General features: G+C 40.3%; 2 protein-coding genes across 2 annotated transcripts in view; one reads left to right on the top strand and one right to left on the bottom strand.

Annotated features, from left to right (window-relative positions):
* Positions 1–22089, top strand: part of OGN (osteoglycin) — a 77384-nt gene extending 55295 nt beyond the window's left edge. Inside the window, exon 7 of the mRNA XM_044266045.1 lies at positions 22042–22089. Coding sequence (XP_044121980.1) covers positions 22042–22050 — 9 coding nt within the window. The 3' untranslated portion in view covers positions 22051–22089. The remainder of the gene's footprint in view (positions 1–22041) is intronic.
* Positions 1–24131, bottom strand: part of LOC122917773 (centromere protein P) — a 237441-nt gene extending 213310 nt beyond the window's left edge. The window contains exons 1-3 of the mRNA XM_044266043.1: positions 23991–24131; positions 14043–14224; positions 11507–11595 (exon numbers count right to left, since the gene is read on the bottom strand). Of these exons, the coding sequence (XP_044121978.1) occupies positions 11507–11595; positions 14043–14224; positions 23991–24097 (378 nt within the window). The 5' untranslated portion in view covers positions 24098–24131. The remainder of the gene's footprint in view (positions 1–11506; positions 11596–14042; positions 14225–23990) is intronic.
* Between the last annotated feature and the right edge of the window lie 295 nt (positions 24132–24426).

Here is a 24426-nt window from a genome sequence, read left to right as displayed (position 1 = left end):
TCAGCACACCATTGATACTTTCTATCAAGGTCCAGGTAACTTAAGCCCATAGTTCTCATTCTTCTCTAAAATTTAAGAATTATGGGTACAGGGGTGTCTGGGTGTCTCAGTCGGTTGAGAATCTGCCTTCAGCTCAGGTCATGATCTCAGAGTCCAGGACGGACACACATGTCTCCCTCTCCCCTTCCCCCCTGCTCCTTCTCTCCCTCTCTCCTCTCTCTCTCTCTCACACACACCCTCACTCTCTCTCTCAAATAAATGAATAAAATCTTAAAAAAAAAAAAGAATTGTGGGTACAGACATTCAAGAAAAGGTCCTATTAACTTTACAAAATTTACATACTGTTAATAAAGTAAACATCATCACACTTCAATGTTTTTTTTCACTTGGGTTTGAATGTCATCATATCAGGCACATTTCTTTGGAGCCTATGATATGGGATTTTTTTTATTTTTTACTGATGTATAATTGATATAGAATATATTACTTTCAGGTGTAAAATATAATGACTCATTTATTTGTATATATTGCAAAACGTTCACCACAATTAAATCTAGTTAACATTCATTACAATACATATAAATTTTTTTAAAGATTTTATTTTTAAGTAATCTCAACACCCAACATGGGGCTTAAATTTACAACCCCAAGATTAAGAATCTCATGCTCCTGGGGCGCCTGGGTGGCTCAGCGGGTTAAAGCCTCTGCCTTCGGCTCAGGTCGTGATCCCAGAGTTCTGGGATCGAGCCCCGCATCGGGCTCTCTGCTCAGCGGGGAGCCTGCTTCCTGCTCTCTCTCTCTCTCTCTCTCTCTCTCTCTCTGCCTGCCTCTCCGCCTACTTGTGATTTCTGTCAAATAAATAAAATCTTAAAAAAAAAAAAAAAGAATCTCATGCTCCATTGACTGAGCAAGCCAGGCACCCCACAGATTTTTTGTTAAGTGAAAACTTTAAAGATTCAACCACTTAGGAACTTTGAAGTAAGCAATGAAGTATTAACTATACTCGCCGTGCTCTACATTAGATTCCTGTGATGAATTGAAAACTGAAATTTTGTACCTTTTCACTCCCTGCACCTATTTTTTACATACCCCAGCACCCTGCCTCTGGCAACCATGAATGTGATCTCTATCTTTGAGCTTTGTCATTTTTTGGTTTTGGCTTTTTTAGATTCTACATATAGGTTGAGATCATACAGTATCTGTCTTTTTCTAACTTATTTCACTTAGCATAATAACCTTAAAGCCCCTCAATGTTCTCACAAATGGCAACATTTTATTCTTTTTTTAAATATTTATTTATTTGAGAGAGAGAGCGGGAGAGAGAGCAAGCACAAGCTAGGGAGAGGAGTAGAGGAAGAGAGAAAAAAAGAAGGAACTCCCCACTGAGCAGGGAGCCTGCCTTGGGGCTTGATCCCAGGACCCTGGATTAATGACCTGAGCCCAAGGCAGACGCTTAACCAACTGAGCCACCCAGGCACTCCTCAATCTTTTTTTATTAGATGAATAATATTCCAGTACATATATCACATTTTTTTATCCATTTATCTATGTATGGATACTTGGGTTGTTTCCATATCTTGGCTATTATAAGTGATGCAATGAACATGAGGGTACAGATATTTTTTTAGTGTTTTTGTTTCCTTCAGATGAATACCAAAAGTGGAAATGCTGAATCACATGGCAGTTCTATTTTTAATTTCTGAAGGAACCTCCGTATTCTATACTGACTGCATGAATTTACATTCCCACCAAGAGTACACAAGAATTTCCTTTCCATCCTGGCCAATACTTGTTATCTCTTGTCTTTTTTATAATTGCCATCCTAATAGGTGTGAGGTGATTATTTCATCTGATGGATTTCCTCCATTCCCCAATTTTTTCGTACCTATCTGTATGTCTTCTTTGGAAAAAATCTATTCAGGGACACCTGGGGGGCTCCGTAGGTTAAGCCTCTGCCTTCAGCTCAGGTCATGATCCCAGGGTCCTGGGATTGAGCCCCATGTTGGGCTCTCTGCTCAGCAGGGAGACTGCTTCCTTCTCTCTCTCTCTCTCTGCCTGCCTCTCTGCCTACTTGTGATCTCTCTCTGTGTCAAATAAATAAATAAAATCTTAAAAAAAAAAGAAAGAATAAAAGAAAGAAAAAGAAAAAATGTCTATTCAGATCCTCTACCCATTTTTAAATCAAATTGTTTGGTTATTCTGCAGTTGATTTATAGAAGTTCTTTTTCGATGCAATTTCTCTTCTTTATAGTTCATTATTAGTGAATAGAAACAACAGATTTTTATATCTTGATTTTAATATCTTGCAACTTCATTGAACTCACTTATTAGTTCTAATAATTTCTTGGTAGATTCTTTAGGGATTTCTATATAGAATATGATAACATCTCTAAATAGTGACAGCTTTACTTCTTCCTTTCCAATGTGAATCCCCTTTAATTTCTGTTTCTTCCCCAATTGCTCTGGCTAGGAATTCCAATACTATATTGAATAAAAGCAGCAAGGGTGTTAGAGGAAAAGCTTTCATCTCTTCACCATTGAATATGATCTGGGTTTCTCATCTATGCCTTTATTAGGTTGAGATATGTTCCCTCTATACCTACTTTCTTGGGAGTTTATATAAAAAAGGGATTTCAATTTTATCAAATGCCTTTTCTGCATCTATTGAGATGATCATATGATTTTTATCCCTCATTTTGTTAATGTGGTAGATCACAATGCTTGTTGTAATTGTTAAACCATCTTTGCACCTCTGGAATTAATCCCACTTAAGATGTATGATCCTCTGAATGTATTGTTGAATTCGGTTTGCTAATATTTTGTTGAGGGTTTCTGCATCTATTTTCATTGCAGATATTGGCATGTAGTTTTCTTTTCTTGTGGTCTTTGTTTGGTTTTGGTATCAGGGTAGTACAGTCCTCCTAAAATGAATTTATGAGCCTTCCCTCTTCTTCTATTTTTTTTGTAAGTATTAAAGAAAGATTGATATTAATTCTTCTTTGAATGTTTAGTAGAATTCACCACTAAAGCTGTCTGGTCCTGGACTTTTGTTTGTTGTAAGGTTTAATCTTCTTACTAGTTACCAGTTTCTTTAGATTATTTCTTCCTGGCTAAGTCTTAGAAGGCTGTAGGTTTATAGGACTTGATCTATTTCTTTTAGGTTGTCTATTTTGTTGGAATAGAATTGTATTATTCTCTTATTATCCTTTCTTCTTTTTTGATATCAGCTGAAACAGCTCTTCTTTCACTTCTGATTTGGAGTTCCCTCTCTTTGTTTCTTGGTGAGTCTAGCTAAGGGTTTGCTTATTTTTCTTTATCTTTCAAAAGAACCTGTTTTTTGTTTCATTTGTCTTTTCTACTGCCTTTTTAGACTTTATTTCAATTATTTCTGCTCTGAGCTTTGTTATTCCCTGCCAACTTCGGGTTCCATTTGTTCTTATTTTCTAGTTCATTAAGAGGTTAGTTGTTTGAAATTTTTCTCTTTTCTTTAAGTACAAATTTACAGCTATAACTTCTCTCTTAAGATGCTCTTGCTGGGGGCGCCTGCGTGGCTCAGTGGGTTAAGCCTCTGCCTTAGGCTCAGGTCATGATCTCAGGGTACTGGGATGAAGTCCCACATCCGGCTCTCTGCTCAGCAGGGAGCCTGCTTCCTTCCCCTCTCTGCCTGCCTCTGCCTACTTGTGATCCCTCTCTCTCTCTGTCAAATAAATAAATAAAATCTTAAAAAAAAAAAAAAAGATGCTCTTGCTATATCTCATAACTTTGACATGTCATATTTTTATTTTTCCTTGTCTCAAGGTATTTTATTTCTCATTTAATTTCTTCGTTAGCCTGTTAATTTTTTAGTAGCATGTTTTTTTAATCTCCACAGTCTTGTTCTTGCAACTGTGGTCAGAAAAGATACTTGTGGGGCGCCTGGTGGTTCAGTGGGTTAAAGCCTCTGCCTTTGGCTCAGGTCATGATCCAAGGGTCCTGGGATCGAGCCCTCCATCAGGCTCTCTGCTCGTCGGGGAGACTGCTTCCTCCTCTCTCTCTGCCTGCTTCTCTGCCTACTTGCAATCTCTCTCTCAAATAAATAAATAAATCTTTAAAAAATAATAAGAAAGAAAAAAAGATGCTTTCTATTAGTCTTCTTAAACTCTCAATACTTCTTTTATGATAGAACATATAATCTATCCTAGAGAATGTTCCCTGTGCATTTGAGAAGAATGTTTTGTTTTTTGTGAATGGAATGTTCTGTATGTATATGTTAAGTCCATCTGGTCTAACCTGTTGTTAAAGCCCCAGATTTTCTGTCTGTATGATCTATCCATTGATCTAAGTGGGATATTAAGTTCCACTACTATTACTGTACTGCTGTCCATTTCTCACATTAGGTCTGTTAATATTTGCTATATATTTCAGTGTTATTTTGGGTACAAACTTTTTTTTTTAAGATTTATTTGAGAGAGAAAGAGAGAGACCACAAGAAGAGGGAGCAGCAGGAAGAGGGAGAAGCAGGCTCCCCATTGAGCAGGAAGCCCAATGCGGGACTTGATCCCAGGACTCTGGGAGTGAACCTGAGCTGAAGGTAGACGCTTAACGGACTGAGCCACCTGGGTGCACAAATATTTACAAATGTTAAATTCTCATGTTTCTTAACCCCTTTGTTGCCCTTGTCTATTATGTGTCCATAAAAGTCCATTTTGCCTGATGTAAGTACAGCTATTCCAGCTTTCTTTTAGGTCCATTTACATGGAGTATCTTTTTCCATCCATCCTTTTAGTGTATATTTGCCATTATGTCTAAAGTGACTCTCTGTAGGCATGTATAGATGGCTCTTGTTTTTTAATCCATTCAGCCACTCTCCATCTATTGATTTGACAATTTACTCACTTCACATTTAAAGTAGTTAATGGATATGTACTTATTGTCATATTGTTGTTTTCTGGCTGCTTCTGTAGTTTCTATGTTCCTTTCTTCTCTTACTCTTTTCCTTTGTGGCTTGACTTTCTTTAGTGGTACACTTAGATCCCTAAGTGTAGAAGAAGATACATCTTCTGTGTATCTACTACACGTTTTTGGTTTGTGATTACTTACATGTAACTTGTATTTATAACCGTCTATCTTAAGTTGATAGCAACTTCAAACCTAAGTTTGAAGACATCATAAAGCTCTACATTTTTACTCCCCTTCCATGTAATCTTATGTCTTTTTATCATGAGTGACTTTAACTAATCATGTATTTTTATGACTTTTTTTAACTTTCACTCTAGCTTTATAAATGATTATTCTACTACTTTTACTATATATTTACATTTACCAGGGGATTTATACTTTCATGTTTCCATGCAGTAATAAGAGCCCTTTCTTTTCAGCTTAACGAAGTCCCTTTAACATTTCTCACTGAGGCCAATTTAGCGGCGGTCAACTCTAGGTTTCATTTGTCAGGAAAATGTCTATCTCTCCTTCAATTCTGAATAACTTTGTCAGGGAGAGTATTCTTGGTTGGAAATTGTTCTCTTTCAGCACTTTGTGCTACTCTCCTCCTGCCTGGAACATTTCTGTGGCAAAATCTGCTAAAAGTCTAATGAGGGATTCCCTTGTATTTAACCAATTGCTTTTCTCTTGTTGCTTTTAAGATTTCCTCCTTATTTTTTAACTTCTGGCATTTTAATTATGATGTGTCTTGGTCTCTCTTCGGTTCATCTTCTTCAGAACTCTCTGGGATTCCTGGATCTGGATGTTGGTTTCTCTCCCAAGGCTAGGTAATTTTCCACCCATTATTCCTTCACATAAATTTTCTGTCCCTTGGGGTGCCTGGGTGGCTCAATGGGTTAAAGCCTCTGCTTTCGGCTCAGATCGCGGTCCCAGGGTCCTGGGATCGAGCCCCGCATCGGGCTCTCTGCTCAGCAGGGAGCCTGCTTCCTCCTCTCTCTCTGCCTGCCTCTCTGCCTGCTTGTGATCTCTGTCTATCAAATAAATAAATAAAATCTTTGAAAAAAAATTTTCCTGTCCCTTTATCTTACTTTCTTCTGAGATTCCTATAATGCCAAGGGTCAGTTGACTTGATTTTGTCCCTTAAGTCCCTTAAGTCATCTTTCCTTTCTTCATTCTTATTTCTTTTTGCTTCTCTGATTGGGTCTGTTCCTCTGCCCTGTATTCAAATTCACTCATCCTTTCCTCTATTTAGTCTGCTGTTGAAACCCTCTACTGTATTTTTCAGTGAAGTTACTGTATTATTCAACTGTCACTGTTTCAAATGCTCTTCTCCCCCATTTCTTTTTTGAAGTACATTTTTCTCCCAAGTTCAATGAGCATCATTATGGCCATTACTTTGATCTCCTTTCAAGTAAATTATTATCTCCATTTCATGAAAGTTTTTTCTAAAGTTTTATCTTTTTCTTTAGTTTCGAATATAATTCTTCTGTTTCTTCAATTTTGCTGACTTTCTATGCATTACATAAAACAGCTTCCTCTCCCAGTCTTGTATGGTTGGCCTTATGATGAAGATGAAATTTATCATTCAACACTGCCCTAGCTATTGGTTGTCTCTCAAACTGCTGTGACATTCAAAGAGTCTATTGTATTTTTATTTTATTTAGGTTTTTAAAAGATTTTATTTACTTAAGAGAGTGAGCGAGAAAGCAAGCACTAGCAGGGGAGAACCGGAGTGAGAGGGAGAAGCAGACTCCCTGCTGGGCAGGGAGCTGGATACAGGGCTTGATCCTGGGTGTCTAGGATCATGACCTGACCAAAGGCAGATTCTTAACCAACTGAGCCACCCAGATGCCCCATTTTTAAGATTTTTTTTTGTTTATTTTAGAGAGAGAGACAGAACAAGAGCACACCCGGGAGGAATAGCAGAGAGAGACGGTCAAGCAGACTCTACACTGAGCATGGAAGCTGACACGAGGCCCAGTCCATGACCCTGATATCATGACCTGAGCCAAAATCAAGAGTTGATGCGCAACCGACTAAGTGACCCAGGCACCCCTATTTTTAATAGCTCTCAGTAGTTGAGGATGTGCCAAGACCAGATATTAATTAAAAATTTCCTTACTCTGGAATCACTGTTTTACTGGGTTTCAGGAAGAGTAGTTACGAAAACATTCTTAGCCATTTTCGCTACAAACTGACACTGATCTGATTTATTATACTGTATGGAGTGTGAATACTGACACATGTTAATTCTGACGTTCTTACAACAACAGACAGTAAATCTGGAGAACAGAACTGTATATTCCAACCACCTCTGAGTAACAGCTGTGACAACATGAATAATCATCCAAACCCCCTTGATGTATTTCTCTTTAAAATAAAGGGAATGAGCTTAATAGTCTATATGGTCACTTACGGTTCTCACATTGTATTACTATGATTTTATTACAACAAAATTCTTTAAACAAGATAGTTTTATTATTTAGGTTACTTTTCAATTTTCTAGTGGTTAAACATCTCCCTCTAGTGGAAATTCCATTAAAAAAAATCTTTAAGAACACAGAAGCTTTGTTGTGTCTTCACCTTTTTTTCCTATTAGTCTTAACTATAAACTATTACTATTTTACATGCTCAACATTTATATATATAAAATATATATATATTACTAAAATATATAGCTCAACATGTAACACGGTAAAACCACTTTAGAAGGCAATCTGGTACTATCAGACCTTACATGTTCATCTCCTAAGACCTAGCAATTCTAGTTTAAAGGCATATTTACACAAATAAAGCCTAGAATGTGAGGATTTACCATTAAATAATAACTTTTTAAAAATTCTCATCAGCTGGGTGCCTGGGTGGCTCAGTGGGTTAAGCTGCTGCCTTCGGCTCAGGTCATGATCTCAGAGTCCTGGGATCGAGTCCCGCATCGGGCTCTCTACTCAGCAGGGAGCCTGCTTCCTCCTCTCTCTCTCTCTGCCTTCCTCTCTGCCTACTTGTGATCTCTGTCGAATAAATAAATAAAATCTTTAAAAAAAATTCTCATCAGCTCATTATATTTGATTTCCAAACAACAAAGAAATATAGATAGTCCCTTGTTTCCTACTTCTCCACGAAACCCCATGAATCCCACATATGACTTATTCCTAAAATCTTCCTTATTTGAGAGTTGTTTGTTTGCAACATCTTATTTAGTCTGGTCCTCAAGAAAAATCAGAAATTTGGAAAGGCACAGAGAAAAACCAAATGTTTGTTAACATAGCCAGGGAAAGTCTGTAGTAAATTAAGTAAAACTGAGCAGTTCAAAGATTCCTATTATATTGAATGTGAACAATAACAACTTCCATGTCTTTAGAGATTCAACAGCTACTGTGTTCTTCATCTATCAAAGAATATCAACTATTCTCCTCAGATTTTTTTCCCTGCATCCCCCAAAGCATGAGACAGGAACTACAGGTCGTTCCCAGCACTTGTACTTCTTTCTTGTACCAATTATTCACTGGTGTCATGGCCATGCATAATGAAGACTGAATTTCCAGCCTCTTTTGCAGGACGTTATTGGCCAATAGAATGTAGGTGAATGATGGATGTTACAACTTCCAGAAAGCTAGAAAAGCTAAGCCCTTGATTGCCCGTCCCCCTGCCCAACACCTGAAGTGCTCAACTGATCATCACACCATGATTTGGAAGTCACATGAGTAATGGCAGAGCCTGATATTCATGAGGTCACCATACTAGCTCTAGAAAACTTACCTTACAATTTGGTTTAAAGAAAAAGAAAAGAAAAAACAAAAAATTTTAAAAATAATTTTTGTTAAAGCAATAGACAAACTTCTAGTACTCTGATCTACCTTCAAGTTTTCTGTCATAAGTAGCTCAACTAATTCTAATTTATTCAGCATGTGAGATAATAGTACACTTTAAGCCATTACTAAATGGTTACAAAATTTACAATCATGCTTTGGTGGTATGGGATCATAATGTTAAGCTCAATATATTATTAATAACAGCATTAGCTACGGACTGGTGCCACCACTGCCCAGTGGAAGGCAGGGAACATGGTCACTGCAGCAAGGCCCACATGGCTCCAGTCTTGTCTGTACCGCCTCACACAGCCACACAGGACCAGCAAGTCCTATGGGAGTTTCCCAGTGTCAGTTCAAGCACAGAATGCCTTGGGTGAGGCTGTAGCCATTCTTCAGAGGCATATCATGTTATAAAATATTTCCCCAAACTGTGATGTTATCCTTGATCTGATTCACAATGGGATCAACCAACCGTTTCCTTCAGAGGCTTAAGTGACCAAAATACACAACTTAAAATGAAGTTACAAAACTGCAGTCTAGGGCGCTTGGGTGGCTCAGTTGGTTAAGCGACTGCCTTCAGCTCACGTCATGATCCTGGAGTCTCAGGATCAAGTCCCACATCAGGCTCCCAGCTCCATGGGGTGTCTGCTTCTCCTCGCTCATACTCTCTCTCACTGTCTCTCTCTCTCGAATAAATAAATAACATATTTTTCTAAAAAAACAACTGCAGTCTATTTTATTTCTTAGGCCATAGTCCCCCCTAATGAACAGGCTAATCAATCTTTGGGGACAACCCATTCTGGAATGTACAGCTCCAACGAGCAGTTGGTTCAGGTCAACTTCAGAGGACTAGCCTCTTTTCAGTTGGACTTATGGTTAAGCCTCCCAAGGATGAACCTAGCTTTGCCAATCGTCTAGGTACTCTCCAGATAACTGCTGGAATCACTGTGTAAAAGACAAACGCTAATAGCAGAAATAGCCTATACAACCCCAAGGCTACTAGGATGCGCCTCAGCAGTTTCTGGGGCAATGTATACACTGCCAGTACAAATGTCCTCACACACGGAGATGGACCTTGGGCCTATGACTCCATCAACCTGATGTGGACTATAGGCCTGGCCTATTAATGGAGGCCAAGACGCAGTTAAGTATGTGGTGTATCACCACTCTGAATTTAAGAGCATATTAGCTGCAAAGAGAAAAAATTCAGTTGGTATGCCTATGCAACCTTCTGCGATGGGACAACATCCAGGAGCCCCTGGGCTATCCAAAAGAGAAGCACGGGTCCTGACACAGACTATCCCAAACGAGACCAATCCATTTGTATCCACATTCTTTTTCAGTCTTCAGCAGATGATCTTTGAGGTCATGCAGAACAATAATTTCACCTTGGTGACCCTGCACAGACCCTACACAGGCCTGGTGACAACCTGGAAATGTTTACTTCCCCTAAGGGCACTCATCATCCATGCCCCGTGTCACCTCCTGCTCAACTAGCCTTGGCAAGGATACACTCTGAATGCTCTTAGTCACCTCGGTAGTGTTGAAGGAAGAATGCTCTGAGGTGGGAGCAAGCTGGGAGCTCCGTCATCAGATGAGGGGCCCAGACACCCCAAAGCCCTTTCCCAGTCTGCCAGGGCCAGTGGCAGCAACCATGGATATGGACTGCAAAGAGTTCTCGAGAAGCAAAACCTCTAGCCCAGATACTTGGAAGCAGGCACTCTTGACTAGTTGGGGTGGCTATCTAACACCTTAAAGAGGCAGGGTCCTGACTATCTGACATCAATCCTTGTTCCATACAAAACGGGAGAACTTACGGCTGTTTTTGTGGCTGAGGACTGGGACCAGGAATTCTAGTACATGACTATGAATAAAAGCAAGCTTGTTGTCCAGAGGACTTGGGTTATGACAACTGATCACATCTGCTTTGGTTATCTGATAAGTTGAAGCCAAGATAGTCTGCCCTCCCTTCCCTGTGAGTTTCCTTTACACATACTCCTCGTAGGCCAAGTTCACAAAACAAACTGGTTGAACTGTTTTCTGCTATCAAAGTTTGTGCCTAGGCCAAGTCAATTCTTGAAATTATGCCTGGATCTCACTCTTCTTGAAGGTTTCTGACCTTGTTCTGCCCAACCCTGGCCATATGCTGCACATTATCATTCTGTTTCCTGATTTTATGCAAAGTCTTAGCCAGAAGTGTCTTCCTGCTGCATTGTGTCTTAGCTGTCCGGTGTAACCTGCTGGAGTAACCACAAACCACTCTGGAGGCTAAGCTGCCACCCCTGAACAGTCTTCAGGTGGCTGCGGTTCCAAATGACCAGAACTTCATGAAAGGCCCTGAGCAAGAACATGTAACTCAGCTGCTCTCAAATCTCTGATCCACAGAAAATGGGTGAGATAAACATTTTCTTGTTCGAAGGCATTAAATTTTGGGAAAATTTATTAAGCATCAGCAGATAACTAATAAATAATACATGGCTGGCATATGAGGGTATCCAGGACTGTTCCCATGACCTTGGGGCCTGCTCTGAGAAACAAGGAGGAACTTGCTATCTGCCTTCCAATAGAGCACCTAGACCTTCTTCAGCAATGATCCTCTCATATGCAGTTGCCAGGGTGGTTATACCATAAAAATGGTATCACTTTGTACAAGCGTACGTACTACAAGAGGGCTCTGGTTCACGAATCCCTCCTCAGCTCAGCCACTACTGAAGGCTGGGGTGTGGGAAACGCTTAATCACAGCAGAATCTCTATTACTACAACAGACTCCATTTACCTGGATTTCCAGAATCTGAAATTCAAGTTGAAATGTAATCATTTGGCAATTTCCTGATAATCTGTGTCTCTGTAGAACTTTCGTTATACCTATAAATCAGAAAAAAATGTTTTATTGCAAATAGTTTCCTTCAAATGCCTATTAATTTTTTGTGAATATTTCTAATACATGTGAGTCCATGGCGGAGAGTTTATGTTAGTGTTTACATTGCAAATATCTCAAAGAATGTGCACCAAATTGATTTACTTTGGCTAAGTTGGATTAAAGGTAACTTGTACTTTCTAATTCTCAATTACACTAAAGATTACAGTAAGACATGCTAGTATAGGAGCACCCATGTGGCTCAGTTGGTTAAGCATCCAACTCTTGATTTCAGATCAGGTCATGATCTAAGGGTCGTGCGACCAAGCCCTGCCTTGGGCTCTGCCCTGAGCATGGAATCTGCTTAAGATTCTCCCCCTCTCTCTTTGCACCTTTCCCCATTTCAGTTCTCGCTCCAAAAAAAAAAAAAAAAAAAAAAAGGAAAAGGAAAAAAAAGAAACATGCTACCCTACACAAGTTTGAATTATAACTGTTAGATGGAGGTTTTTTTCAACATTATCTGATTCTACTTAAAAACACTAAATGGAATCCACCTATTTACTTGTTATCTTTCAAAATTTTATACTTCAATGCAACTCAGTATTTTTTAACTTGGTATCTTTTAACATGTGTTTTCCATGTAACTACAACTGAGATAAAGAAATTTTTAAATAAACCATAAAGTTCTCTCATGCCCTTCTGGAGTCTATATACTACCCACCCAAGAGATAACCACTATTTTGACTTTGCTAACAAAGGTATTTTTAGAAGAGCACAACTCTACAAGAATAAAGAAGAAAAAGGAGAGCAACAAGTTTGGAAACTGGAAATCAGATGGATGAGCTAGATACTACAGAGAAAGGAACTAATCTGGCAGACCCAGAAAAATCAAAACCTAAGCCAGCAATGGGGGAAGCTCAGTATTAAGCCTACTCAAAAGCATTCTGAGGCGCACTTGGGTGGCTCAGTTGGTTAAGCATCTGCCCATGGCTCAGGTCATGATCTCAGAGTCATGAGATCAAGCCCTATCCACAAGAAGCTCCCTGTTCATCAGGGAATCTGCTTCTCTCTCTCCCTCTGCTCATGCTCTCTCTCAAATAAATAAAATCTTCAAAAAAAAAAAAAAAGCACATCCTGAATAGGCAGCACAAGTACCTCTGCAGAGGAGGTCAACTTCGGAAGACAGTCCTCTCTGTGTTCCACCTCTTCAAGTATCTGAAATGTCTAAATTCCTGTAACCCATTTCTCTTTGTATTTCAGACTTTCACTGAGGCGAGCTACCAAAGACCCTCTGAGGATCAACTCACTATCTTCCCTTCATGAGGGTTAGTTATGTCAGTGGAAAAGTCAGGAAGCAATTCTAAAAGTGTCTTTTTTTCTTTAAGATTTTATTTATTTATTTGAGAAAGAGTGAGTACAAGGCAGGGAGGGGGCAGAAGGAGAAGGTGACTCCATGCTGAGCAGGGAGCCCGACACAGAGCTCAATCCCAGAATCCCAGGATCATGACCTGAGCCAAAGCAGATGCCTAACCAACTGAACCACCCAGGATCAAAGTTCCTAAATTCCAATGCACAGCTGAATTGGCTTCCCTTTATAAGTTACCGCATCACAGGCCCTTGGCAATAAAACTTAGTCACTGGGACCAGAAACCCTCCTCTTGAAAATGGTCTAGCTCCTGAAATATTTATCCTGGCCAAAGGCCACGTTCGGTAGGAGTCGAGCACTGTAGATGAGGCAGGTTTCACGTCAATAGTGAACAACTCTTACGATTTACAAATTAGGGGCGCCCAGGTCACTCAAATAGGTTAAGTATCTGCCTTCGGCTCAGGTCATGATTTCCAGGGCCTGGGTTTGAGCCCCACATTGGGCTCCCAGCTCAGCAGACACCCTTCCTCCTCTCCCTCTGCTTGTGCTCTCTCTCTCTTTCTCGCAAATGAATATTTGAAAAGAAAAAAAAAAGATTTACAAATTAATGGTGCTGCTATTCTTTCACTTACTTATTACTTGTATTAAGATACTTAATGATAAAGCCTGTGTCTTCCTTAATATCTACCTCAGACAGCTTTTAAAGAGTATTATGCACACTGTGATGTTCAAGATACGTGACACAACAAGTTTACCACAACCACACAGTCATATAGAAGGTCATACAGTGATCTTACACAATTTTTTTTAACATTTATTTATTTTTAGAGAGAGGGAGAAAACCCATGGGAGAGCAGGGAGAGGTCAGAGGGAGAGAGAGAATCCAGTGAGTGTGGAGCCCAGAACAGGGTTCAATCCCACGAGCCTGAGTTTATCACCGGAGGCAAAATCAAGAGTCGAACCCTTAACCGAATGAGCAGCCCAGGTGCCCCTACCCTATAGAACTTTAATTCAATGCCATTAGAGCCAATTTCTTATGCATAATAAGATAAGCTTCAACATCACTTCAAAATTAAAATTAATACTTACTCTTCTCTGTCTTCTCAGTATTTGTTAGGACCTCTGTCTTCATGGAGTAATTTCTTATACTGATGCCAGTAAGTGTGCTTAGAAAAAGAAGTTCTGATTCTAAATTTCCAAGATGACTTCTCAAATCTTTTGAAGAGGCCCATCCCCCAGAATCTGATTGATACATTTCTCGAAGTGATTTTCTAAAAAGCAAATATAACCAATAATTACTCCAATGAAGAAATCACTAACAAGTGTTTTATCTAATAACTAAATTTCTGAAACGATTCCTATTTTGTCTTCTTTTTTTATTTTTATTTTTATCTTTTGGTAAAGATTTTATTTATTTACTTGACAGAGAAACATAGCGAGGGAGGGAACACAAGCAGAAAGAGTGGGAGAGGGAGAAGCAGGCTTCCCGCCAAGCAGGAAGCCTGATGCAGGGCTCGATCCCAGGACACTGAGATCCTGACTGAAGCCAAAGGCAGATGCTTGACAACTGAGGCACCCAGGCGCCCTTACTTTTTTCTTTCTTACTTTTTTCTCTTGAAAACTACCTGATTTTTCTCAAAACCAATATGCCTACTAACACTGTAATTTTTAATCTCAAATTAACACAAAGCTAATGAAAATATACTACTATATTTCTACCTATTACAAACAATTGTAAAATAAATTATAACAAGAATACTTTGCAACATTAAAATTTCTTTTCAAGCTGGAACGTTTAAAATATTCCAAACTGAATGTCTGATATCCCAAGACATCTCAAATTATTTTTCTAAGTAGGCTCCAAGCCCAGTGTGGATCTTTACATGGGATTTGAACTCACAACCCTGAGATCAAGACCTGAGCCAAAATCAAAAGTCAGACACTTAATCGACTGAGCCATCCAACAACCCTTAACTCTAACTTCTAAAACAGGTAAGGAGCTCTCTGCTCTGAGGGAAGATTGCTTCCCTTCCTCTCTCTCTGCCTGCCTTCCTGCCTTCTTGTGATCTCTGTCTGTCAAATAAATAAGTAAAATCTTAAAAAAAAAAAAAAAGAGTACAAAACCTAGGAATAAATTTAAGCAAGGAGGTAAAAATCTGTACCCTGAAAACTATGAGACATTGGTGAAAGAAACTGAAGGCACATGTTCATGGATTGGAAAAACTAATATTGTTAAAACGTTCATACTACCCAAAGCAATCTACAAATTCAACATATTCCCCATCAAAATTCCAATGGCATTGTCATAGAAATAGAAAAGACAATCCTAACATGTGTATGGAAGCACAAAGACCCCAAATAACTAAAACCATTCTGAGAAAGAACAATGCTGGAGGCGTCACACTTCCCGATTTCACACTATATTACAGGCTACCGTAATCAAAATATTATGGTATTGGGCGCCTGGGTGGCTCAGTGGGTTAAGCCGCTGCCTTCGGCTCAGGTCATGATCTCAGGGTCCTGGGATCGAGGCCCACATCGGGCTCTCTGCTCAGCAGGGAGCCTGCTTCCTCCTCTCTCTCTGCCTGCCTCTCTGCCTGCTTGTGATCTCTGTCAAATAAATAAATAAAATCTTTAAAAAAAATATTATGGTATTGACATAAAAACAGACATACAGATCAATAGAACAAAGAACCTAGAAATAAACACATGCACATATGGTCAATTAATTTATGACCAGCCAAGGATATATAATGGCAAAAGAATGGTCTCTTCAACAAAAGTGGGAAAACTGGGTAGTCAATGTAAAAGAATGAAACTGGACCACGACCTTACACAAAACACAAAAATTACCTCAAAATGGGCTAAAGACTTGAAGATAAGACCTGAAACTATGAAACTCCTAGAAGAAAGCAGAGGCAGTAAACTCCCCGGTCTTGGTGCTGACATTTTTAATTTGCTATCAAAAGCAACTGCAACAAGAGCAAAAATCAACAAGTGGGACCACATCAAACTAAACAATTTCTCTATAGCCAATTAAATCATCAGTAAAATGAAAAGGCTTACTACGAAATGGGAGAAAATATTTGCAAAACAGGTTATCTGCCAAGGGGTTAACAGCCAAAATATATAAAGAATTCATATGACTCAGTAGTAAAAGAAAAAAAATCTGTTTAAAAAAATGGGCAGATATGGGATGACTCGGGGCTCAGTCAGTTAAGTAGCTGCCTTCAGCTCAGGTCATGATTCCTGGGTCCTGGGATCGAATCCTGAATCGGGCTCCTTGTTCAGCGGGTAGCCTGCTTCTCCCTCTGCCTCTGCCTGTCACTCTGCCTGCTTGTGCTCTCTCTCTCTCTCTCTTTCTCTCACAAATAAATAAGTAAAATCCTAAAAAAAAAAAAAAAAGATTATCTCCTCCCCTTTTCCAGCTGCTTCTCCCCCCACCCCACATGTACTCTCCCCCCACCAAAAAAAAGGGAAGGGGGAAGAAAATCTGAATAGAAATTTTTCCAAAGAAAATATACAGCAGGCCAACAGATACATACAAAAGATTCTCAACGTCACTAGCCATCATAGAAATGCAAGTCAAAACCATGAGGTGAATTACCTCATACCTGTCAGAATGGCTATTATCATAAACACAAGAAATACACAGTTGGCAAGAATGTGTAAAAAAGGAATCCTTCTGCAGTGCTGGTAGTAATATAAATTGGCATACTACTATAGAAAACAGTATGAAGTTTCCTCAAAAAATTAAAAATAGAAATACCATAAGAACCAGCAATTCCACTTCTGGGTATTTATCTGAATGAAACAAAAACATGAACTCAATAGGATATATTCATCCTTATGTTCACTGCAGAATTATTTACAATAGCCAAGACATGGAAACAACTTAACTGTCAACAGATAAACGAACAAAGAAGACGTGGTGTATATTATAAAAGTGAATGACAGTCACATAAAAAGAAGAAAATCCTGCCATTTGTGACTACATGGATGGTTCTTGAGGGCATTATGTTTAATGAATTAGGTCAGATTAGACAGACAAATACCATATGATCTCACTTATATGTAGAATCTTAAAAACCCTAAGCTCATAGAAATACAGAGTAGATTGATGGTTGCCAGGGGCAAGGGTGAGGGGGTTTGGGAAAATGGGTGAAGGTGGTCAAAGGGTACAAACTTCCAGTAATAAACTTAAAAAGGCCTGGGGATATAATGTACAGCATGATAACTATAATTAATAATGTATTATACATTTGAAGGTTGATAGGCTATAAAATCTCAAAAGTTCCTAACCCAGGAAGACCTTGTAATTCTGTGTATGGATGTTAATTTAACTTAGTGTTATAATCCTGTTGTAATATGTACAAATATCAAATCATTATGTTGTACACCTGAAATTAATATAATTTTCTATGTCGACTACACCTCAATAAAAACAAAATAATAATTGGAGACTTCAATACCCCACTCACAATAATGTAAAGAACAACTAGACAGAGGATAAATAAGGAAAGAGTAGTAGTAGAAATAACACAATAAACCAATTAGAGCTAACAGACATATACAGAACATTCTACACAAGACACAGATCTGGGGTGCCTGGGTGGCTCAGTGGGTTAAAGCCTCTGCCTTCGGCTCAGGTCATGATCCCAGGGTCCTGGGATTGAGCCCCGCATCGGGCTCTCTGCTCAGTAGGGTGCCTGCTTCCTCCTCTCTCTCTCTGCCTACTAGTAATCTCTGTCAAGTAAAATAAATAAAATCTTTTAAAAAAAAAGACACAGATCTAACAGACATATATAAATTCTTCATAAGTGCACATGGGACATTTTTCCAGGACATATCAGATACTGGGCAATAAATTAAGTCTCTATGTATTTTCACTATACTCATCCATACAAAGCATTTTCTCCAACCACAGTGGAATGAGGTTAGATATCAATAACACAGGGAAAAACTGAAAAATTCACAAAACTGTGGAAATTAACATATTTTTAAAGAATAGACTCAAGAAGAAACTGCAGGGGAAATGAGCAAATACTTAAAAGACAAAAATGAAAATACAATATGCCAGAATTCAAGGGATGCAGCAGAAGATGTACGAAGGGGGGCATTCATAACTATACACACTTAAAATTTAAGATCCCAAACCAACAACCTAATATCACAACTAGAAAAAGAATGAACTAAACCAAAGCTAGCCAAAAGAGAAAGATAATAAAGATTAGAATAGAGAGAAATGAAATAGGCAATAAAATGAAACCAAGTTGACTCTTTTAAAGGATCAATAAAATTGACAAAAACTTTAGCTAGATGGACAAAAAAAGACAGATAAGGGGCACCTAGCTGGCTTAGGCAATAGAGCATGGGACTCCTGATCTTGATCTTGGTCATGAATTCGAACCCCATGTTGGGTGTAGAGTTTACTTAAAAACAAAACAGGACACAAATTACTACAGTCAGAAATGAAGGTAGGGCCATGAGCAATTCTACAAAAATAAAAAGGGCTATGCGAATATTACAAATAGCAGTATGCCAATACATTGGATAACCTATCTGGAATGGCTCAATTCCTAGGAACAAAAAACCTATGAAGATTAAATCACAAAGAAATAAGAAATTTGAATAGACTTAAAACTAGTATGATTGAATCCATAATAATATCATCTCTAACAAAGAAAATGCCCTGAACCTGATAACGAGTGAATTCTATCAAACATTTAAATTAAAACTAACTGATCCTTTCCAAACTTCTCCAAAAAGTTTAAAAGAGAACACCTTGTAATTCATTTATCAGGCCAGCACAACTTCCTACAGACCAGTATTATTTCTCAGTATTAATGTAAAAACTCTCAGCAAATTAGTAGTAAATAAAAATAAGCATATTAAAGGGATTACACATCATGACCAAGTGAGATTTATTTCTGGAATATAAGGATGGTTCAAAATAGGACAATGGATCAATGTAACATACCACATTAACAGAAAGAAGGGAAAATGCAGAAAAAGCATTTGACAAAATTTAACACACTTTAATGATAACATATTTTTAAAAACTAGAAATAGAAGAAAATTATCCCAACATAATAAAAGCCATGTATGAAAAAAGATAAGGATGTCCACTTTCACCAATGAAACATGGTTCTAGAAATTCTCGGTAGAGCAATTAGGCAAGAAACAAATAAAAGACATCCAAATTGGAAAGGAAGTAAAATTATCTGTGTTTACAGATGGTATAATCTTACATGTACACAACCCCAAAGATTCCACAAAAACAAGTGTTAAAATAAATTAATTCAGCAAGATATCAGGATACGAAATCACCACACAAAACTCAGATGAATCGCTATAAACCAACAATGAACAATCTGAAATGCAAATTACAAAAACAATTCCGTTTACAACAGCATCAAAAACTATTAATACTTAGGAATTAACCTTAGGAAGGAATTTACCTTAGGAAGGTAAAAGAGTTGTACAATAAAAACCATAAAACATCGCTGAAAAAAAATTAAATTTGATATAAACAGAAACACAGCCCATGTTAATGGATTAGAAAATAATATTATTAAAATGTCTATATTATTCCCATGCAATCTACAGATTCAATGCAATCTCCACCAAAATTCCAATGAGGTTTTTTGCAGGAATAGAAAAACCCATCCTAAGATTCATGCGGAATCTCAAGGGATCTGAAATAGCCAAAATAATCTTGATAAAGAACAAAGTTGGAGGACTCACACCTCCTGATTTCAAAACTGAAAGGTATAGTAATCAAAACAGTGTAGTATCTGCATAAAGACAACAGATAGATGAATGAAATGGAATAAGAGAACCCAGAAATGAACCCTTACGTGTGTGATCAAATGATTTTTGATAAGCTTGCCAATACGATTCAAATGGTGCTGGAAAAACTGACTATCTACATGCAAAAGAATGAAGTTGGAACCTTCCCTAACATCACATACAAAAATTACTCATATTGTATCAAACATCTAAACGTAAGACCTAAAACAAAACTCTTAAGAAAACATTGCAAAAAAGCTTTATAACACTGGCCAGGGCAATGATTTCCTGGACATAGCAGCAAAGGCACAGATAACAAAAGAAAAAAATAGGGACGCCTGGGTGGCTCAGTTGGTTGGATGACTGCCTTCGGCTCAGGGCGTGATCCTGGAGTCCCGGGATCGAGTCCCACATCGGGCTCCCAGCTCCACGGGGAGTCTGCTTCGCTCTCTGACCTTCTCCCCTCTCATGCTCTCTCTCACTGTCTCTCTGTCGCAAATAAATAAATAAAATCTTTAAAAAAAAAAAAAAACAAAAGAAAAATATAGACAAACTAGATTTCACGAACATTTTAAAGAATTATGGGGCGCCTGGGTGGCTAAGTGGATTAAAGCCTCTGCCTTGGCTCGGGTCATGATCCTGGGGTCCTGGGATTGAGCCCCACTTCGGGCTTTCTGATTGGTGGGGGGCCTGCTCCCCCTTTTCCTCTGCTTGCCTGTCCCTCTGCCTGCCTCTCTGCCTACTTGTGATCTCTGTCAGGTAAATGGATAGAATCTTCAAAAAAAATAAAGAACTGTACAACATAAGACACTAACAAGAGAATAAAAAGGCAACCCATAGAATGAGAAAAGATATTTGCTAATCATGTATGATAAAAGTTTAATTTCCGTATCTGTAAGTATTCCTAAAGCAACAGAAGCCAAACAACCTGTTCAAAAATGGCCAAAGGACTTAAACAGACATTTCTCCAAAGAGGACAGAAGACTGACTACAACGTAAGACCTAACAGTTGGCTTTTCTTATCCTAAAGCAAGTGCCTGACTTAAGCTTTGAATGCAGAGGCATCTGCTTCATCCCCTTCGAAGAAAACTATTTCTAATAAACACACTGCCAGCCACAGGACTAAAGAGCTAGGCTGCGTTCCCACACTGAGAATCCTTTTGCTTTAGAGATCTTAGTTAATTTCACTAACTGACCATTTAGGCCACTTGTTTCTTTTCTTCCTGTGTTTATATTCTTATTCTTACGTTTTAAGTTTACCAATAAAGACCGAACCTTGGAAACTCTAGACCCTCACCCTCAACACCAATAAAAGCAGAACCTAGTCCTGGTCTCTCATTCCCTGTCTCCCTCTCTGCACTAATGACCTGGTAGTGTGGACCCCAGGGGATGTCTTGTACTCCAGGGCTCGTAAATAATAAACTACTTTTTTCTTCAAAGCTTTCTAAAGGTTCTTGTTGAAGGACGTCTTGCAATCATAAGAACCACAAGGTTCAGTCCAATCATAACATAGGTTTGGAAAAGTGAAAGGTCCCTGGGAAGCTCACTGGTTCCAGGCAATTCTATTCAATAGCATTACCACAGACAGGCTGAGACTGGCCCCAAAAGATGGCGAATAAATACATAAAAAGATGATCAACATCACTAATCATTAGGGAACTGACCTCACACCTATCAGAATGGCTACGATCAAAAAAAAAAAAAAAAAAGGAAAAAAAAAAACAGTATCGCTGAGGATGTAGAAAAATTGGAACCCTCCTGCAGTTGGCGCGAATGTAAAATGGTACAGCCACTGTGGAAAACAGTATGGGGGTGGGAGTTCCTCAACAAATCAAAAACAGATTCCAGCAATTCCACTTCTTGGTATACATCTGCAGGGGTCAAAACAGACCTCTCCCAGACTGTGTCACTTTGGCATATGGATTATTTTGTGCTAAAGGCACTTGAGGCCCTCCAGGATCAAGAGAAAATTTTGTGCTCCTTTAACCACAGAGAACAACTTAAAATGGGGGTCTTCTCCAGAATAAGAGTTATTAACAGGGATAAATTTTATCTGAGCTACCCATCTGTATGGTACGGCAAACATCTAATCACTAAACATCTGCTCTTTTTACTGCCCTGTGAAATGCATTCCTTTCCTCTGAAGTCCCAGACCCCAAGCCCATTTTCCTTCATCCAGAATGACATACATACCTCATTTTGCTAGTCTTTTCATATCTATGTGGATTCCTTAAATGTATGCCTATTAAATTTTAATTTCTCCTGTTTTTCTGTCTTCTGTCTATTTGATTCTTAGTCCAGCTAGAAGACCTTTGAAGAGACAGGAATTCTTGCCACCCCCCCCATATGCAGAAGAACGGAAAGCTGGGTCTCAAAAGAGAGATTTATTCACATATGTTGATACGAGCATCATTGACAATAGCGAAAATATGGAAGTAACCCCAACAGCCACTGACAGATGAAAGGATAAATAAAATGTGGTATATTCATAAAAAGGAATATTATCTGGCCTGAAGAAAAAAGGAAATTCTGCATTATGCTACCATATGGACAAACCTTGAGGGTATTATGGTAAGTGAAATAAACCAGTTCCAAAAAACCAAGTATGTATGAGTCCATTCATATGCAGTACCTAGAGACCGCAAACTCAGAGACAGGAAGCACAACAATGATTGCCAAGGACTAAGGGAGTGGGGAATGAGAAGTTCTAAAGTTTCAGTCTTGCAAGATGAAGAGAGTAAGGGAGATGGGTGGTGGTGATGGTCTCTCAACATTATCGGTGTATGTATTACCACTCATCTGTAGGTTAAAAAAAAAGTTAAAAGAAGACAAATTTTGTTACATTTTAACACACACACACACACACACACACACACAGCTTGGTACACGGGTCCCAGTCTTCCTTCTCCACCACAGTAAAAAGTAATTGGATGTTAAACCCAAATACCCTGGACCAACATGTAATGCCTTCCACAATCTGAATTCTTCCAACTTTCCCAGCTGGATCATTGAGACACGATTACGTGAATGGTCGACACACTCTCCTGCTATTCTGGGCTAACAACGACATCTTGTGGCCAGTGAAAAAATCACTATCCTGCACAGTATTACCAGGCGCTTCTCAAACTTTCAAATATGCTTAAGTGTGTGGTGGGGGGAATGTCTCGTTAAAATGCGTATTATGACTCAGGAGGTGGGATGGATCCAGGGTCTGTATTTCCATGTAACTCCCAAAGAAAGCTAACGCTTCTGACCTGGGGAGCAGCCTGGAGCAGCTCGCGTCTTCAGTTCATTGACTTCACTTGAGGAACACAGGTGTTCCCCGGTCACCCACTTCTCTCCCCTTTTTACCAATTACAGCTTCTTACACTGCCACGATCCCATCCACCATGCCCGTGAGCATTTCCGTCTGAACTCCTCCCCCCTTTTCTACCGACTCGGGTCCAGTTAGCGCAGGAGGATCTCTTTCTCTCTGCACCTGTGTCCAATCAGGCTCGACTGAGAAAATGAAGATCGTTTCTTCTTTTAAGCAGCTTGACTGACCGTCACAGATCCTTCCTCTCCTCCATCTTCAGTTACGCAAAGGGGCCTGGGCTTCCAAGTTAGGATCTTGGGCTGCAAACCCGCTCGTATCTAACCAACCACCCCCACCCCCGAGATGGTGGGCAAGCAATACCCCTTCTGCGAGCCTCAGTTTTCTTAACTCTAAAACAGGGCGAACAATGACACCTTCCTCAGGGCTGTCCTAGGCATTAAGAGTGCTCAGAAAGGCCGGTGTATCTCTTAGGCTGGGGTGCAGCGGCAGCCCGCCCCTGCTCCTCTGCACCGCTGGCGTCCGCCCACCCCTCAGGAGGCCCCCACACACGTGCGGGCATCCGGCACCCGCGGGCGTCCTCACACACCTCTGGGTCCCCCCACACCCGCGGACGCCCCGCCACGCCCGCGCAGCGCTCCCAGCGCCTCCCGCACGCTTCCATTCTCAGTTATTTCTCAAAGGGAGCCCCACTCTCAGGGCCAGCTGCCCCCTCAGGTGCCCGCAGTGACGCACGCCAGGAAGCCGCACCGCCGCCCGCCCGGGAGCCTGCGAAGGAGACGGACCCAAGACCTCCGTTCTCCTTCACCCGCCCGACGCTCGGCTGAGGCGGAGTCGGGCGTGGACAGCGGAGCCCTCGGCGTCCGGGAGACGGCGGGGGGTGCGCGGCCGGCGGAGCCCTTCCCCCGTCCCCAGGGCCTGCGGGCACGTACTGAGCTCGCCAGTTGTCTTCCCCCGCCGTCCGCGGCTCCTCGCACGCCCGCCGCAGGGCCGCGATCTCAGCCTCCAAGGCGCGGACCTCGGCCTGCTGGGCGTCCATGGCCCGGCGCTGACAAGCGGCAGTAACAGCTGCGCGCGCCACGCCCCGCACTTCAAGCCTCCCGCGCTGCCGGCGCAGACCATCCGGAAGCTCAAAGGGGGAGACGGGCGAGAGGGACCCCCGCCCCCCCGCGTGCCGCCCGCGCGCAGTATCCGGGCTCGTGGCAGTCGCTGCATTCCTCACTTCAGCTGGCCCCTAGCTGTCGCTGCACTCCGAGAGAGTTGGCTGGCTCCAATTCGAAGCCCAAGGGCGCGGCAGCCCACCCCCCTCCAGTGAACCTTGGAGCCACCCGACCGAATACGTCACTGGAGAGGCGGTTCCTGGACCAC

Source organism: Neovison vison, chromosome 9 (assembly GCF_020171115.1).
Source record: "Neovison vison isolate M4711 chromosome 9, ASM_NN_V1, whole genome shotgun sequence".
Classification (NCBI taxonomy): Eukaryota; Metazoa; Chordata; class Mammalia; order Carnivora; family Mustelidae; genus Neogale; species Neogale vison.
The sequence above is the reverse complement of the archived record's forward strand: the minus strand, read 5'-3'. Positions and strand labels throughout refer to the sequence as shown.